At 44.2% G+C, this 17,363-nt stretch overlaps 1 protein-coding gene across 5 annotated transcripts in view; it reads left to right on the forward strand.

Annotated features, from left to right (window-relative positions):
• Nucleotides 1-17,363, forward strand: part of LOC139276100 (NEDD4-like E3 ubiquitin-protein ligase WWP1) — a 298,242-nt gene that overhangs the window by 165,985 nt on the left and 114,894 nt on the right. For 4 of the 5 annotated variants that reach the window (XM_070893584.1, XM_070893611.1, XM_070893619.1 and 1 more), the window contains exons 5-6: nt 3,783-3,920; nt 4,053-4,119. In XM_070893584.1, the coding sequence (XP_070749685.1) occupies nt 3,783-3,920; nt 4,053-4,119 (205 nt within the window). The remainder of the gene's footprint in view (nt 1-3,782; nt 3,921-4,052; nt 4,120-17,363) is intronic. The other variant, XM_070893601.1, reaches the window with a different exon arrangement.

Here is a 17,363-nt window from a genome sequence, read left to right on the forward strand (position 1 = left end):
ACTGATGTCAGGCTAACCGGTCTATCATTACCTGTTTTCTCTCTCCCTCATTTTTTAAAAAGTAGTGTTACATTAGCTACCCTCCAGTCCATAGGAACTGATCCAGAGTCGATAGACTGTTGGAAAATGATCACCACGCATCCACTATTTCTAGGGCCACTACCTTAAGTACTCTGGGACTATCAGGCCCCGGAGATTTATCGGCCTTCAATCCCATCAATTTCCCTCACGCAATTTCCTGCCTAATAAGGATATCCTTCAGTTCCTCCTTCTCACTAGACCCTCGGTCTCCTAGTACATCCGGAAGGTTATTTATGTCTTCCTTCGTGAAGACAGAACCAAAGTATTTGTTCAATTGGTCTGCCATTTCTTTGTTCCCCATTATAAATTCATCCAAATCCGACTGCAAGGGTCCTATGTTTGTCTTCACTAATCTTTTTTTCTTCACATAACTATAGAAGCTTTTGCAGTCAGTTTTTATGTTCCCGGCAAGCTTCCTCTCGTACTCTAATTTCCTCCTCTTAATTAAACCCTTTGTCCACCTCTTTTGAATTCTAAATTTCTCCCAGTCCTCAGGTTTGCTGCTTTTTCTGGCTAATTTATATGCCTTTTCCTTGGATTTAACACTATCCTTAATTTCCCTTGTTAGCCATGGTTGAGCCACCTTCCCCGTTTTATTTTTACTCCAGACAGCGATGTACAATTGTTGAAATTCATCCATATGATCTTTAAAGGTTTGCCATTGCCTATCCACCGTCAACCCTTTAAGTATCATTTGCCAGTCTAATCTAGCCAATTCCGCCTCATACCGTCAAAGTTACCTTTCCTTAAGTTCTGGACCCTAGTTTCTGAATTAACTTTGTCACTCTCCATCTTAATAAAGAATTCTACCATATTATGGTCACTCTTTCCCAAGGGGCCTCGCACAACAAGATTGCTAATTAGTCCCTTCTCATTACATATCACCCAGTCTAGGATGGCCAGCTCTCTGGTTGGTTCCTCGACATATTGGTCCAGAAAACCATCCCTAATACACTCCAGGAAATCCTCCTCCACTGCATTGCTACCAGTTAGGTTAGCCAAATCAATATATAGATTAAGGTCGCCCATGATAACTGCTGTACCTTTATTGCACACATCCCTTATTTCTTGTTTGATGCTGTACCCAACCTCACTGCTACTATTTGGTGGCCTGTACACAACTCCCACTAGCGTTTTCAGCCCTTTGGTATTCCGTGGCTTCACCCATACCGATTCCACATCATCCAAGCTAATGTCCTTCCTTACAATTGCATTAATTTCCTCTTTAACCAGCAACGCCACCCCGCCTCCTTTTCCTTTCTGTCTATCCTTCCTAAATGCTGAATACCCCTGGATGTTGGGAGTTCCCAGCCTTGGTCACCCTGGAGGCATGTCTCCGTGATGCCAATCATATCATATCCGTTAACTGCTATCTGCGCAGTTAATTCGTCCACCTTATTCCGAATACTCCTCGCATTGAGGCACAGAGCCTTCAGGCTTCACTTTTTAAACACACTTTGCTCCTTTAGAATTTTGCTGTAATGTGGCCCATTTTGTTTTTTGCCTTGGGTTTCTCTGCCTTCCACGTTTACTATTCTCCTTTCTGTCTTTTGCTTCTGTCTCCCTGCATAGGTTCCCATCCCCCTGCCATATTAGTTTAAATCCTCCCCAACAGCACTAGCAAACACTCCCCCGAGGACATTGGTTCCGGTCCTGCCCAGGTGCAGACCATCCGCTTTGTATTGGTCCCACCTCCCCCAGAACCGGTTCCAATGTCCCAGGAATTTGAATCCCTCCCTTCTGCACCACTCCTCAAGCCACGTATTCATCTGAGCTATCCTGCGATTCCTACTCTGACTAGCATGTAGCACTGGTAGCAATCCTGAGATTACTACTTTTGAGGTCCTACTTCTTAATTTAACTCCTAGCTCCCTAAATTCGTCTCGTAGGACCTCATCCCGTTTTTTACCTATCGTTAGTACCTATATGCACCATAATAACTGGCTGTTCACCCTCCCTTTTCAGAATGTCCTGCACCCGCTCCGAGACATCCTTGACCCTTGCACCAGGGAGGCAACATACCACCTTGGAGTCTCGGTTGCGGCCGCAGAAATGCCTATCTATTCCCCTTACAATTGAATCCCCTATCACTATCGCTTTCCCAGTCCTTTTCCTGCCCTCCTGTGCAGCAGAGCCAGCCACGGTTCCATGAACTTGGCTGCTGCTGCTCTCCCCTGATGAGTCATGCCCTTCAACAGTACCCAAAGCGATGTATCTGTTTTGCAGGGGAATGAGCGCAGGGGACCCCTGCACTACCTTCCTTGCACTGCTCTTCCTGTTGGTCTTCCATTCCCTACCTGGCTGTGTACCCTTTACCTGTGGTAAGACCAACTCGCTAAACGTGCTATTCACGTTATTCTCAGCATTGTGGATGCTCCAGAGTGAATCCACCCGCAAGCTCCAGTGCCGCAATGCGGTCCGTAAGGATCTGCAGGCGGATACACTTCCCGCGCACGTAGTCGTCAGGGACACTGGAAGCGTCTCTGAGTTCGCACATAGTACAGGAGGAGCATAACATGTGTCCGAGCTCTCCTGCCATGCCTAAACCCTTAGATTAACCTAATTGGGCAACAACAATGATAAAGGTTACCTACTGATAAAGAAAAGATAAAGAAAAACTACTCACCAGTCACCAGCCAATCACTTACCCCCTTGGCTGTGACGTAATGTAAGCAGAAGAATATAAGCAATAGGAGCAGGAATAGGCCATATGGCCCCTCAAACCTGCTCTGCTATTCAATAAGATCATGGCTGATCTTCGACCTCAACTCCACTTTCTCGCCAATCCCCATATCCCTTGATTCCCCCAGAGTCCAAAAATCTCTCTCTCTCAGCCTTGAATCTACACCCTCAGAGGTAGAAAATTCCAAAAATTCACAACCCTTTGAGTGAAGAAATTCTTCCTCATATCAGTCTTAAATGGCCGACCCCTTATCCTGACACTATGCCCCCCCCAGTTCTGGACTCTCCAGCCAGGGGAAATAACCTCTTACCATCTATCCTGCCATGCCCCCTCAGAATCTTATATGTTTCAAGGAGATCACCTCTCATTCTTCTAAACTTCAGAGACTATAAGCCCATTATCCTCATCGTGGTACATGTGATCATATCTGAGCATAAATGTGAATCTTTATTATACGGGTCTAATAAATTGAACACTATTTGTATCATAGGTGCTGTCAGCACCAGAAGCTGAGCTTGTTTGGGAAACATGCAGTCTAGCATCAGCTACAATTCCTCCTTTTTCAAACTCTGTTCCTCTGACTCTGGCCTCTTTTGCATTCTCCTTCATTGGCCCTTCATTGGCGGTTATGCCTTGAGCTGCCTAATACCCCACTCAGAAATTCTTTCTAAACATCTCTGTCTCTCTCCACCTCTTTTTAGTCCTTTAAGACTTTCCTTAAAACCCACCTCTTTGACCTTTGGTCACCCCTCCTAATGTCTCCTTCTTTGGCTCTTCTCTTTGAAGTGCCTTAGGGTATTTTCCCATGTTAAAAGTATATGCAGGTTATTGTCAGGAGTAATAACTTGGTTTGTCATTGTTTTATGATTATTTCTAACTAGAATCTAGAATTTAGCTGTTCCCTCTTGAATGTGCATTGTAACATCATAGTTTTCTACAACACAGTTAAGTTATTGTTGCTGTAGATTTATAAACAACCAAAATGTTATTGTAATATCCCCACTTTGTTTTTCAATAGTGGAGAATGTTAAAGAAGTATTGAAACTCACATTGGAAACTAAGAATGGGGTAGTACAAACTGGTGACCTGACTATTTTCCTCGATGGTTTGACGGTGGATCAGGAATCTGTGCCTAATGGCACTGCATCAACAACCAGTGAGTAAATGTCATGCATAGCTTGATGGCTAGTACAATAAACATATTATATATTTCTACTACCAATTACATTAAAATAGTTTTCTAGAGCCTGTTAAAAGTATATCCATTAACTGAAATTCTTTTGCACAGAAGTTCAGCAGAATGGAGACGCCATCCACGTAAATGGAGGAGAAACTTCTACAAGGGTTAGAACAAGGTGTGTCAAGACTTTGCTTGAAATGTAGCCAGATACATTCCTGAATGAGACAAGGCCTCTTTAAATGATTTAGGCAGTAAAAATAAATCACTTCAGAAACATGTCAGGAAAACTGGAAAAACATACGCACTGTTTAATGTAACTGAACAGGAAACAAGAAATAGTTGATGTTACCGTGAAAATGCACAAAAATTACCTTGGCCATTGGTACCGAGTAATTAGTATATTGTGCTATATACTGGAAAGTCGATTCATACTACTCAAGTTTTGTAAAAACAACATAAATTGTCTCAAATGTTTGTAATTGGCAGTTTTAGAAAGAAATTCCTTCAAAATTAGTATTAACTTTCATGGCTCAAAACTAGAAATAGATTTTTCTGATGATTTATATAGTTTGTTAAATTGTGAGCAGGTGTGTGGGTAAGAGTTTATCTACTTCATGGAAAAAATAGTCAAAATGTAAGCAAGATTAAACTAGAAATTTCCAATAACACCACTGCCTAAAGTTAAACTAAATTGTTGCAAGAATTGTTTAGTAAATGGATAGACAAAATATGGTCAAAGAACTATGGATGGATAGAAAAATGAAGGAAAAAATTGCTTAATATGTAGGCAAGAGATAGAATGTTATCATTTGCTCAGTATGCATGTTATGCAATGGAAACCAATGACCTTGGTAGTTCGGGGTGCAGTTTTATAACAATGATTTCACGCTTGATTTTTAGATCTGCATAATCTGCACAAAATAATTTTTAAGACATTGCTTGATAGAGTATTTTATTGACCACTCTCCATTGGTAATCTGTTTTAATAGTGGATATGACTGCTCGTCAAGCTTTGTGGTTTGGGCTATATGGAAACCTGAAGTTCCGCTGTAAACTCAAGATTCAAATTTGCTTACTTCCATTATAGTTTTCTAATTCGGCATTTGGGAATTTGTGTGCTCCCTGGACATAGTTGTACATCTCTTCCATTGAAGTCGATGAAAATCTCAAGAGATGTCTAACGAGCGGCTGAATCACTATAATCCATTTTACACTGTCACCTAAAGTTGTTGGCAGCACGACTCAGAAAGAGTTTTCTTACCTATGAATACAGCTTGCAGTTTTAAAAAAAAACTTATGCGGGTTGAAGTTGGATTGGACTCGAAAACCAGCGTGGGGAGCACGAAGCACGATCTACCCGCGCCCGTTCAAAGTGGTGCAGGCAACACACAAAATTCGTGCTGCTTGCTCATTATAAAGATTGAAGCGCTGAGGTCTGCGCCAAACACACTGCTGGTTGGCTCAGTGCTCAGCAGGGGGGCCAATATCAAGTGCCTGTAAAAATTTTGCCTAGGCTCTCTGCACTTTTTAAAAGGGTGGTACTTTTTGCAAAAGCACCTCATTGTCACTCTGCATGCAGCCAGGGCTCAATATGGAAGAGAAAGGGGAAGGAAATTCGCTGATGCACCACTGGAGGCCTTGGTCCCGAGGGTGTACAGAAGATGACATGCCCTCTACCCGCAGGCGGGCAGGAGGCAGTCCAGGCAACATGCCAGAAGGCAGTGGGAGGAGGGAGCAGAAAACCGTCAGTACCATTTGTGTTGCCCGCAGGAACTGGATCCAGTGCTACAAAAAGTTTAATGACCTCACAAGAGTGGTCAAGGTGAGTGAATGCATCTTCGAATGCCATATCACATCAAGTGCACCACTAGCCACACACACTGATCAATGCACCACACCCCCATCACTCACCTACCATCAATCTCTAGCTATCACAATTCATACCTCACAATTATAGCTTCACCTCACCTCATACTTACCACTGCTGTAAGCCTCACACCCACATCTTACACCTTGCACACACTGCCAACTATTTAACCAAGACAGGCACATCAGCCAAACACATTGCATCCTGCTCACTGACACACTTCCTTTGCCCTTGCAGGCCAAAGTGATGCATGACAGACTTGAACAACAGCCGACAGGTGGAGGGGAAGCACGTCTTCAGAACCTCACTGCACTGGAGGAGACTATGCTGGAGATAATTGAAGGGGCAGTCATTGAGGTCATAGCAAGCATTGCCGATGACGGTATGCTCATAACTAATTCTTCTTCTCACATCCCACTTCTCCCTCATGATGCAATCTCTTCTCACTTGCAAGCTACTCATGATGTAATCATGCATGTCTTGCTTAATACCCCCTCCCCTCACAACACCCTGACCCTTATGCCTTTCTCCTTTCAGATACCCCAAAACTGCCAACAGCCCAGCCTGGCTCCAACCTAGTAGAGGAGAAGAACAGGCACTGTCACTCGCTGTGACACTCCCAGGCACCAGCTCAGAAAAAGGCACTGCGTAGACTTTACAGGGTAGTATAGAGGCAGAATCTGCACGTGGTGAGTCACGGGGTATGTGGGCTGCAGCCAGGCCAGGGGAAAGGGTAGCTCGGATACCAACTCCCTGGAGGGCAAGTTCGCGCGCGAGTTCTGTTGCACAGAACTCAGATGATGTCTTCGATGGGGCGGCCTTCAGAAGAAGTGTGATGGGCATGCACAGAAATGCTTGGTACAATAGCAGGCCTGCCAAAGAGCCTCTTGTCACTATCAAGGAGCATGGAGGAGTCCAGGTCTAACATTGCACAGGGCTTTACGCGGAGCTTGGAGCGCTTGATTTCTACACTACACATTACCAGTTCATCCACTAGGCTAACAACTGCATACCTCATCGTGGATGACCTAGACCCAACTGACTGAGGTTTCCTTGAGTCTTGTGAACATCATGTGACTGGCTAAGCCACTCACAATGCAACAGCTCTACAAATCTGTGAGCCCTCACAGATGCATACATTATAATGGGTAACTCCATTAGAACACTGTGGACCCAAGAATGATGCTGGGTGTGATGGGCAATGTCGTAGCTTCCATAGCAGTTCAAGCGACCCAACGTCTGAGTGCTGCACTGGAAGATCAGATTCTCATGCAGGCTCAGCTTGCTGCCACTCAAGCTTAAACTGCTCTCGTGCTGTGTCCCCTTGCTGCCACACAAGCTGAGACTGATGCCATGGTGGCTAGATTTACATGTGGAAAGGGGCTTGCAGGGTCTCGCAGCAGTTCAGCAATCTGTGCTCCAACAGATGACCAGGAATGCTGAGACGCCGCCCCGGGGTTGTGGCAATGGCTCTGTGGAGCAAGAATCTGCTGTTCTCTCTCAGGATGACAGCATTCCTACTCCCACTGCTGCCACTCCACCAGTGCCCTTGCTGCTGCCTGTCAACCAGACAGCCCAGACTGCTGCCGCCCATGCTGAAGTGGTGCAGTCTACAGCCAAGTCTTCCAGGCCCAGAGCTGCTTGAGGTTGTCTTGCAAGGCCACTTGCAGTGTCCCGCAATGAAAATCAGCAGCCTTCCACCAGCCATGCTGCAGCCACTGCAGCAGCCACTGCGGTAGCAATGCGTAGGAGCACGAGAATAGGCAAAAGACGGACACAAAGGGAATGCGCAAGGTTGGTTAGTTGAATTTGTGATGTAGTTTTGAATTGATTCATTTATAAATTACGTTGGGAGTGTTTGGTTTGTGGTGGCTCTCATTTCAGCATTGTGCCCAAGCTGTTATCTTCCGTGACACAGGGATGGTAAGATGGGGAAGTGGTGAGCAACAGGGATCTGGGGTTTCATTTCAGGGGAACCGGATTCTGATGAGGTGCTCACAGACAACCCCTTCGAAACAGAAATGTACTGCCTGCCTCCTCCTCCTCTTCCTCCTTCACCTCCTCTTCTTCCTTCACCTCCTCTTCTTTTTCCTCCTCAAGAGCTGGTCATGTAACCTGTGGTGGCAAGCGTTGTGCCATCATGATGGCCTAGTTGTGGAGAACCCAGTTGTGCAGACCACCACGAAATGTGACATTAGCTCTGGCATGTGCCGGAGCACTCTTCCCGAGTGGTCAAGGCAGTAGAATCGTTGCTTTAGCACCTGAATGGTCTGCTTGATGAGGTTCCTCATGGCAGCATGGCTCTCATTATATGATTGCTGACCACGAGTAGTGGGATTGCCGAGGGGAATCATCATTCCAGTGTAGAGCGGATAGCCCTTGTCTCCAAGCAGCCCCCTCACGTTCAACGTGTTGGCTGGCACCCAGACTGGCACAGGATGAAGGCATCATGACTGCTGCCAGGCTACTGGGCATTCACCATCATGATCTGTTGGGCGTGGTCACACACCAACTGCACATTAACTGAGTATGGCTTTTAGGGTTGCAGTACATCTCAGGATTGATTTGCGGCGCCTTTGGAAGTGAGCAGAAGCAAGGCAGCCACCACCAATGTTATGCCGAAACCGGCCTTATCAGCCAGCGCTAAGGTGCCAAATTTCACAGCCATTTTATTTACACTCAGCACAACTAAGGCTTCTTTTGGGCAAAAGATTATATTTTGTAATTTTTATTTAATTTATTTCCCTCATATTCTCCTTGATGAGAATGGCAGGGCAGTCTGATCCCCAGAGAGTTGTGGAAATGGATCTTGAAGAATTCCCTCCCTTTGTCACGGCAAGGAATACTCTAGTTCTAAGCCACCTTCCCTGTGGACGCTCCTTGAAGCCGAAGAGCAGTTGCATTAAGACTCAACTTCTTCCGTTTGTTTTTCACTTGCCTTCCCAGTAAACAAGCTTTAGCTCATCCAGAACTCCACTGCTTACATGGGATCTCCCACTGGCTGGTCACTCTTACCCATGTAAACATCCAATGCTCCCTGTTCCCTAGTGCACTAAATTCAACATTTTTACGATTTCTTCCATAGCTTTACCCCTCCCTGCTTCTACAAGCTCATTTAACCCCAGATCTCAGGGAATTCCCCATGACCTCTGACTCTGGCGTGCACCCCTTTGACACTGCAGCTCTTTTAGTGACAAAGCATTCAGCAATTTTGCTTCTACTTTTAGGAGCTCTCTCCCTAAACCAAATTGCATGGCTACTTCTCTCTACACCTTATTAAAGCCTCCTCAAAACCTGCCTTTTTGAACTTATCGTGGATGATGGCATCAACGTCACGGCCCTGACGGAAACCTGGTTGAAGGGCGATGTCGCGTTACCCTTGAGTGAAGCTGCCCCGCCTGGCTATACCTTCCACCACTTGCCCCGTTCAGACCGCCATGGAACCGGTGTGGCTCTCATCAGCAAATCACACCTTGGTCTGTCCCCCAACACCTCCGGCACTTTCCTCCTTTGAGCATCTCACCCTATTCCACCCCTCTCGCCTCTCATTTCAAATTCTTTCGTTCTCTACCACCCACCCAAATACCATAAAAATTTTATTATCGATATTTATTCACTACTTTCCTCCCTCTGCCTTTGCACCGAACGACTTCTCATTCTCGGTGATTTCAACCTCCATCTCAATTCATGATGCTCTCTCTCCTCTGAGTTCACTAGCTGCCTAGCCTCCCTTAATAACTCCCTCCATGTAAACTCCCCAACCCATATTCACGGCCACCCCCTTGACCTTGCCATCTCTCGTGGCCTCGCTACTCCCATCGTGCTAATTGCAGATAAGGTCATCTCTGACCACTGTCTCGTATCGCTCTCCAACTACATCCCACTTCCACCGTACCCCCCCCCCCAATCCTACCTTCTTCTGTGCCTGTCCCTGGAAAAAAACCTACTCTCTCACAACTGCACTTATGAACTCCAACTATCCAACCTTTCACCATGACATTGAGCAGATCGGTAGCTGCAGCATTTACACCCTCACCACCACCTTTGATGCCCTAGTCCCTGTTAAAACAATTACTCTCTCTCACCCTGGCCGTTCCCCAGGTACAGCCCTGATCTTCACTCCCTTAAGTCCAAGAGACGCAGACTTGAACCGATATGGAGGACAACTGGTTTAACCATTCACTGCTAGATATGGCTGGACCACATAAAGCACTATCAGTGAGTAGCTCATCGACTTCTTTGTCTCTAAGATTGAGACCATCTGTTCGACCACCTCTGCCTCTTCCCTTCCTTCCCCTAGCTCACCAGGCCAAACTTCATCTAAGGATCCCCCCTGCCCTAGCCCTGACCTCACATCTTTCTCTAGCTTCTATCCGATCTCCCTTTATGACCTTTCTGAGCTCATCCTGTCCATGAGACATGAGACCCACTTCCTGCTTTTTGGACCCTATTCCCACCAAACTGCTGATCACCCAACCTTCTTTTCTGGCTCTCATCAGTGTCACAAATTACATCCTTTGTGACTATGACAAAGGCAAACTATCCCTCTTTGTCCTTCTTGACTTGTCTGCAGCCTTTGACACAGTTGACCACTCTTCTTCTCCAGCGCCTCTCCACTGTCGTCCAGCTGGGTGGGACTGCACTTACGTTCCATTCTTCCATTCTTACCTATCTAACCGTAGTCAGAGAATCACCTGCCACAGCTTCTCTTCCCTTCCCTACATCATTACCTCTGGTGTCCCTTACGGATTTATCTTTGGCCCCCTCCTATTTCTCATCTACATGTTGTCCCTTGGCGACATCATCCGAAAACACAGCTTCAGTTTCAACATGTACGCTGTGACACCCAGCTCCACCTCAGTACTACTTCTCTCGACCCCTCCACCGTCTTTAAATTATCAGACTGCTTATCCAACATCCAGTTCTGGATGAGCAGAAATTTTCTCCAATTGAATATTGGGAAGACCGAAGCCATTATTTTCGGTCCCCGCCACAGACTCCGTTCCCTAGCCGCTGACTCCATCACTCTCCCCAACTTCTGTCTGAATCCGAACCAGACTGTTTGCAACCTTGGTGTCGTATTTGACCCTGAAATGAACTTGTGACCACATATCCGCAGCATATTTCCACCTCCATAACATCACCCGTCTCCGCCCTTGTCTCAGCTCATCCGCTGCTGAAGCCCTCATCCATGCCTTTTTTATCTCTAGACTTCACTATTCCAACGCACTCCTGCCTGGCCTCCCACATTCTACACTACATAAACTAGAGGTGATCCAAAACTTGGCTGCCCGTGTCTTAACTTGCACCAAGTCCCGCTCACCCATCACCCCTGTGCTCGCTGACCTACATTGGCTTCCAGTTAAGCAACACCTCGATTTCAAAATTCTCATCTTTATTTTTAGATCCCTCCATGGCCTCGCCCCTCCCTTTCTTTGTGATCTCCTCCAGTGCCAGAACCCCCCCCCACCCCCCCGAGATGTCTGCGCTCCTCTAATTCTGCCCTCTTGAGCATCCCTGATTTTAATCGCTCAACAATTGGTGGCCGTGCCTTCTATTGCCTCGGCCCCAAACTCTGGAACTCCCTGCCTAAGCCTCTCACCCTCTCTATCTCTCTCTCTTCCTTCAAGACGCTCCTTAAAACGTATCTCTTTGACCAAGCTTTTGGTCACCTGCGCTAATTTCTACTTGTGCGGCTCAGTGTCAAATTTTTTAACTCATAATACCCCTGTGAAGTGCCTTGGGACGTTTCACTACGTTAAAGGCGCTATATAAATGCAAGTTTTTGTATATTCAGCTATCTCTCAAGTTTTTGGAACATTCCTGGTTCCGCACTGTCCTATGTAAAGTGCCTTGAAATGTTTTATTACGGTAAGGTTGTTATATAAATGCAAGATTTTTAATGGAGTTTCTTAATTGGGTTCTTGCTTTAAACTGCCTTTAATTAGTGATATTACAATCAGAAGCTGTTCTCCCCCCCCCCCCCCCCCATGCTGATACTCTGTTCCTTTTATTTTTCCCTTCTGTGTCAGCATATTTGCTATGCTGAAAAAAATCGTTGTTTGAGAAGCTGCACATGCAGTCCTCTCAGTTTCTGAATTGACCAATCAAGGATACAGCCCACAAAAGTCCACGGTGCACAGTGTTTGGAGTAGGACCCGTGTCCTTATCTTCGTGTTTGTGATGCGCTTCCGGGTTTCGTGAGTCATTGGAGGTACTCGCCGCAGACAGGCAGGGGAGAGCCTTATAAATAGTCAAAAGTCAGAGTCCAACTATGCAGTTACTGATTTTTAAGTCGGGTTGTACTGAGTTTGAGACACCACTGAAACCTGGTGCCATACAAGAGTGGTGTGATTTTGTTTCTTTCAGTGAGAATTGTATATGTTAGTTTTAAATTAAAATAATTTCTATTGAACAACTTTGAAATTTCTTCGACCTTTCACACTGCTAAATCACCTGGACTCACCATGGCAGCAATATGACAATGTAGAATAATAGGGGTTTGATGTCTGGTTAAGTGTAATCGATTAGAAAAGGGTTTCATTTCACTGTAGCTGCAGTTTCAGGATGCACAATACAACATTGTGCAATGTGATGGAGAGAGGCAGGAATTCAGTTTGCCAAATCATGGCTTTGGAAGTTACCAGAATATGAAAAACTGAATGAAGATCGCGAAAAACCTTATGATTAGCTTTATGTTTCTGTGAGCACTGTCATACCGGTTTCAGACTGCTGCTCCTCAGCTGCTGTCAGGGAAGTCTGGCCCAGCTGACTTGTTGGCACGATGGTGAACATTGCAGAGGGGGTGACGAAGGAGGAATCACATTCTGAGAATTCTGAGAGAGGCTAGCACGTGTTGTTCCTATCAAGTCACTGTCACTCCCGTGAGCTGAGACTCAGCACTTCCACTATCTGCGGAAGAGAAGACTGCTGTAGATGAGTGACTCTTTCAAAGCCCCTTTCAATTCTGCCTCGCAACATGCTTGATGTTTCATGTGCCAACCACTCTAACTCACTGTCTGATTCACACGTGCTAACGTCTAAGCTGCAATGGAATTGCCAACAATTTTCAAGGTGGCCAACAGGTGGAGGAGGATGAGTAGAGACAGAGAGTCATAGCTGCAGTTGCACAATATAAAAGAAAGACTTGAATTTATATAGAGCCTTTCATGACCACCGCCGTCTCAAAGCGCTTTACAGCCAATTAAGTACTTTTGGAATGTAGTCACTGTTGTAATGTAGGAAACGCGGCAGCCAATTTGTGCACAGCAAGCTCCCACAAACAACAATGTGATAATGACCAGATAATCTGTTTTTGCTATGTTGATTGAGGGATAAATATTGGTAAGGACACCGGGGATAACTCCCATGCTCTTCAAAATAGTGCCTTGGGATCTTTTACGTCCACCTGAGAGCAGACATTAGTTTAACATCTCATCCGAAAGATGGCACCTCCGACAGTGCAGCACTCCCTCAGCAGTGCACTGGAGTGTCAGCCTAGATTCATGTGCTCGAGTCCCTGGAGTGGGATTTGAATCCACAACCTTCTGACTCAGAGGAGTGTGTGCCACCACTGAGCCACAGGTGACACTTGTTGGTGACTTTGACTAATGTAATCTTAGTACTGTTGGCAGGGTAGAAACCTGATTGAAGGTTTTAAGGATAAGGAGAGTTTTACACGAAGGAGTGATGGGATTTTAGTTGCAAGACAAAGACAAATTCCAAGTCTTTGAAGACAAAGGAAAGGTTGATCGGGTGGTAGTTGGAGAGATTGGAAGGGTTAATGGTGGGTTTCTTGAGGAAGGTGGATACAGTTCCCTAGTATAGAGACAGAGTGATAATGTCAACAAACATGGGGTTAAGGAAATTAAATTTGGCAGTCAGTAGCTGCCATGTGAGAGAATCAAAGCAGCAGGCTTCATGAATGGGGTGTCTGTTGAGGTGGAGATGGAGAACAGGGTAGGTGAGAACTTGGTTGGAGAGTAGTTGAGGTTGTATGGGAAGTTAAACAACCAGTGGAGGCTATGCAGATGGTTTTGAATTTGGTCACAAAGACGTCCATGAATTTCTCCCATTTAGAACTTGAGATGAGGATGAGTATGTGTGTTTGTGTATGTGAAGGGGGGAAAACTGAATAGTTAGTTTGTGTGAAGAAGATGCTGGAGCTCTGTCTGGTCTCTGTGATGACCTTGAATAGTCTGCATTTTTGGACAGGAAGTAGTGTGCAGTTTGAAGTGTTGCAGGCAAATACGTCACTTACCAATCAGGTAGTTGAAAGCTATGTGCGTTTAGTTTTACAGCCAGTGGATTTAAGACCGCAGAGGTACCTGTTATACCAGTTGAGAAGTGAAGGTGGGAGACTGTCCATAATTTTCCTCAACTAAAATAATTGATTTCTTACTGATGTAACAGTCCACTACCTATCTTTGGGGCACTGAGGGCAGTTCTAGTATTCCTAACACTATCTAACTCAGATCAACCAACTCAGTGTAATTCTATATCAGTGTCAGCCGTAGCTCAGTGGATAGCATGCTCACCCGAGTCAGAATGTTGTGGGTTCAAGTCCCACTCCAGAGACTTCAGCATAAAAATCTAGGCTGACACTCCAGCGCAGTACTGCATTGTTGGAGGTGCTGTCTTTTGGATGAGACGTTAAACCAAGATCCGTTCTCTCAGGTGGATGTAAAAGATCCTATGGCACTATTTCGAAGAAGAGTTAGGGGAGTTATCCCCGGTGTCCTGACCAATATTTATCCCTCAATCAACATAACAAAAAAATCCAGTTTATCTGGTCATCATCACATTGCTGTTTATGGGAGCTGGCTGTGCACAAATTGACGGCCACGTTTTCCACATTACAAGAGTGACTAAAAGTACTTCATTGGCTGTAAAGCGCTTTGAGACATCCGGTGGTCGTGAAAGGCACTATATAAATGCAAGTCTTCTTTATATAATTCAACCCAGCCCTTTTTATTTACCTTTTAACTTGGTCATTTTAATTTTCTGCTATGTCCTTGTTTCCTTTTTATTTTGCTGTTTGTATCATTAACACGTTTATTTGCCTATCGGTTTTCTCCATTTAAAAAAAATCTGTTTTTCCCTTTTAAGTGTATTTATTTTATTTCCTCCAGTTTTGACTTTTATTGAACCATTGATCTTCTTCAACATCTTTCAATTGATTTTGGTGTCTATCTTTGCTTCTTTATTACTCTACTTCTGACATTATTTAGTTATTTCTGCATAGATGGGTTTTTTCTGCTCTCATTTAATTATTTATTCCTTTAGGTTAAAGTGCTTATTGAAATTTACATAGTGATTTCACTCTTTGTTAAGAATTTTGGTAAACTCTACCTCCAGTAGCTTGAAACTAACATTCCTCAAACTGGAACAGAGGAGAGAGCAGGGCAGATCGTGGAATGAGCTTCATGGGAGTGTCAACAAGGCTGAGAACTAGCATACAAAAAGAACAGTCTACAGAAATACAGCTCAGTAATTGGCCAGTACTGTACTTCAATTTCAATTTTTTTTTAAAACAGTGCTGGCAGCAAGAAATAAACTTTTCTTGGTTTTTAATAACAGTAGTTTTTGAATTTTTATGTGTGGTGACCCCTTGCAAATAGTAACACACTTCTGCAAAAATTGACCCATTCCTGGCGAACCGCTGCTCTAACCAATAGACAGTGTCACCTACTCATGGGAAAACAGTCTTATCATTGCAGCTTTCATGCAGCAATGGAAATGATACGCAAATAAGTCAAAAAAATACTGACCCCCCCCCCCCCCCCCCCAAGAGTCTGTGTATCCTAGTTTGAAAAACTTATTTTAATAACATTGTAACTGGACCAGTCTCTCTAATTTGGAACACTGGAAAAGCCTGTGCTGTGAACTGGAGCAACAAGTTTTGTTTTAATTTGTACATGGATAGAGCAACAAAAAAACTTCTTGCAGCCAGTTACATGATCAAATGTGCCATTTAAATTAGGAATACATTGGGGAAAATGTTCTGATTTTTACCACAAAATATTTGAAAATTATATGTAAAAAATCTCCTTAGGAACTTTTTCTATTAATGAAAGCGTAAGGTTGAAGCATTTCAGTTTTCCTAACATATTGGTGAAGGTGATCTTAGGAATGCATAACGATGATGACTTTTCAGTTGCTGAGACTGTCTATAGGATTATTTGCCCAGAAAAGTCAGCCATGGACGACTAAAGAGGTAAAAGACAATATAAAACTAAAAGAACAAGCATGCAAAAAATGGCACAGATCCTGGCGAATGGGAAAGGTACAAAGATCAGGGAGTATGAAAATAAACTTGTAAGGTATATCAAAATCAACACAATAAATGTATATAATCATATTAGGAAAAAGAGGGTGGTCAGGAGCAATGTTGGCCCCTTGAAATCTGATCGGTAATATTGTCAATGATAAGTAAATGGCGGACATGTTGAATAATTACTTTGTGTCAGTATTTACAGTAAGACGAAGAGGATAGCATGCCAGAATTCCCAAGGACACTAATATTGAATCAGGGACAGGGACTCAACAAAGTTAACATAAGCAAAATAACAATAATGAAGAAAATAATGGCACTAAAGAGTGACAAATCCCCAGGACCAAATGGTTTCCAACCAAGGGTTTTAAAGTAAGTTCTCTCGATTCAGTAACCGTTTCTTTGGATTGGAAAATTGCACATGTCACTCTGCTATTTAAGAATGGTGAGAGAGGGAAACCAGGGAATTATAGACCAGTTAGCCTAACATCTGTTTTTGGAAAATTATTAGTCTATAATTAAGGACAGGGTGACCTTGAAAATTTTCAGCTAATCAGAAAGCCAGCATGGATTTGTAAAAGGTAGGTCATGCCAGACGAATCTGATTGATTTAATTTTTTGAAGAGGTGACTAAAGTAGTGGACAGGGGAATGTCAATTAATGTTATTTATATGGACTTTCAGAAAGCATTTGATTAAGTCCCATAGGAAGCTGTTAACTAAGGTTGAAGCACATGGAATTGATAACGGGCAGGTACTCTAATTGACGGGGTGTGGCTAGTGGTGTCCCACAACGATCTGTGTTGGGGCCTCAACTATTCACCGTATTTATGAACGATTTTGATGATGGGATAGAAAGCCACATATCCAAGTTTGCCGTGACATAAAGATAGGCAGCATTGTAGGCAGTGTAGATGTAAGCATAAATTACAGAGATAGTGATAAGATTAAGTGAATGGGCAAAACTATGGCAAATAGATTTCAGTGTAGGCAAATGTGAGGTCATCGACTTTGGACTGAAAAAGAATAGAACAGGGTACTTTCTTAATGGTGAAAAGCTAAAAACAGTGGAGGTCCAAAGAGACTTGGGGTCCAGATGCAAAGCTCATTAAAATGACATGAACAGGTACAGAAAATATTCAAAAAGACCAATGCAATGCTGGCCTTGAAACTAGAGGATTACAGTACAATTGGTAGAAGTCCTGGTCAGATCACATCTGGAATACTGTGAGCAGTTCTGGGCACCACACATCAGGAAGGATATAGTGGCCTTGGAGGGA

Source organism: Pristiophorus japonicus, chromosome 1, assembly GCF_044704955.1.
Source record: "Pristiophorus japonicus isolate sPriJap1 chromosome 1, sPriJap1.hap1, whole genome shotgun sequence".
Taxonomy (NCBI): Eukaryota; Metazoa; Chordata; class Chondrichthyes; family Pristiophoridae; genus Pristiophorus; species Pristiophorus japonicus.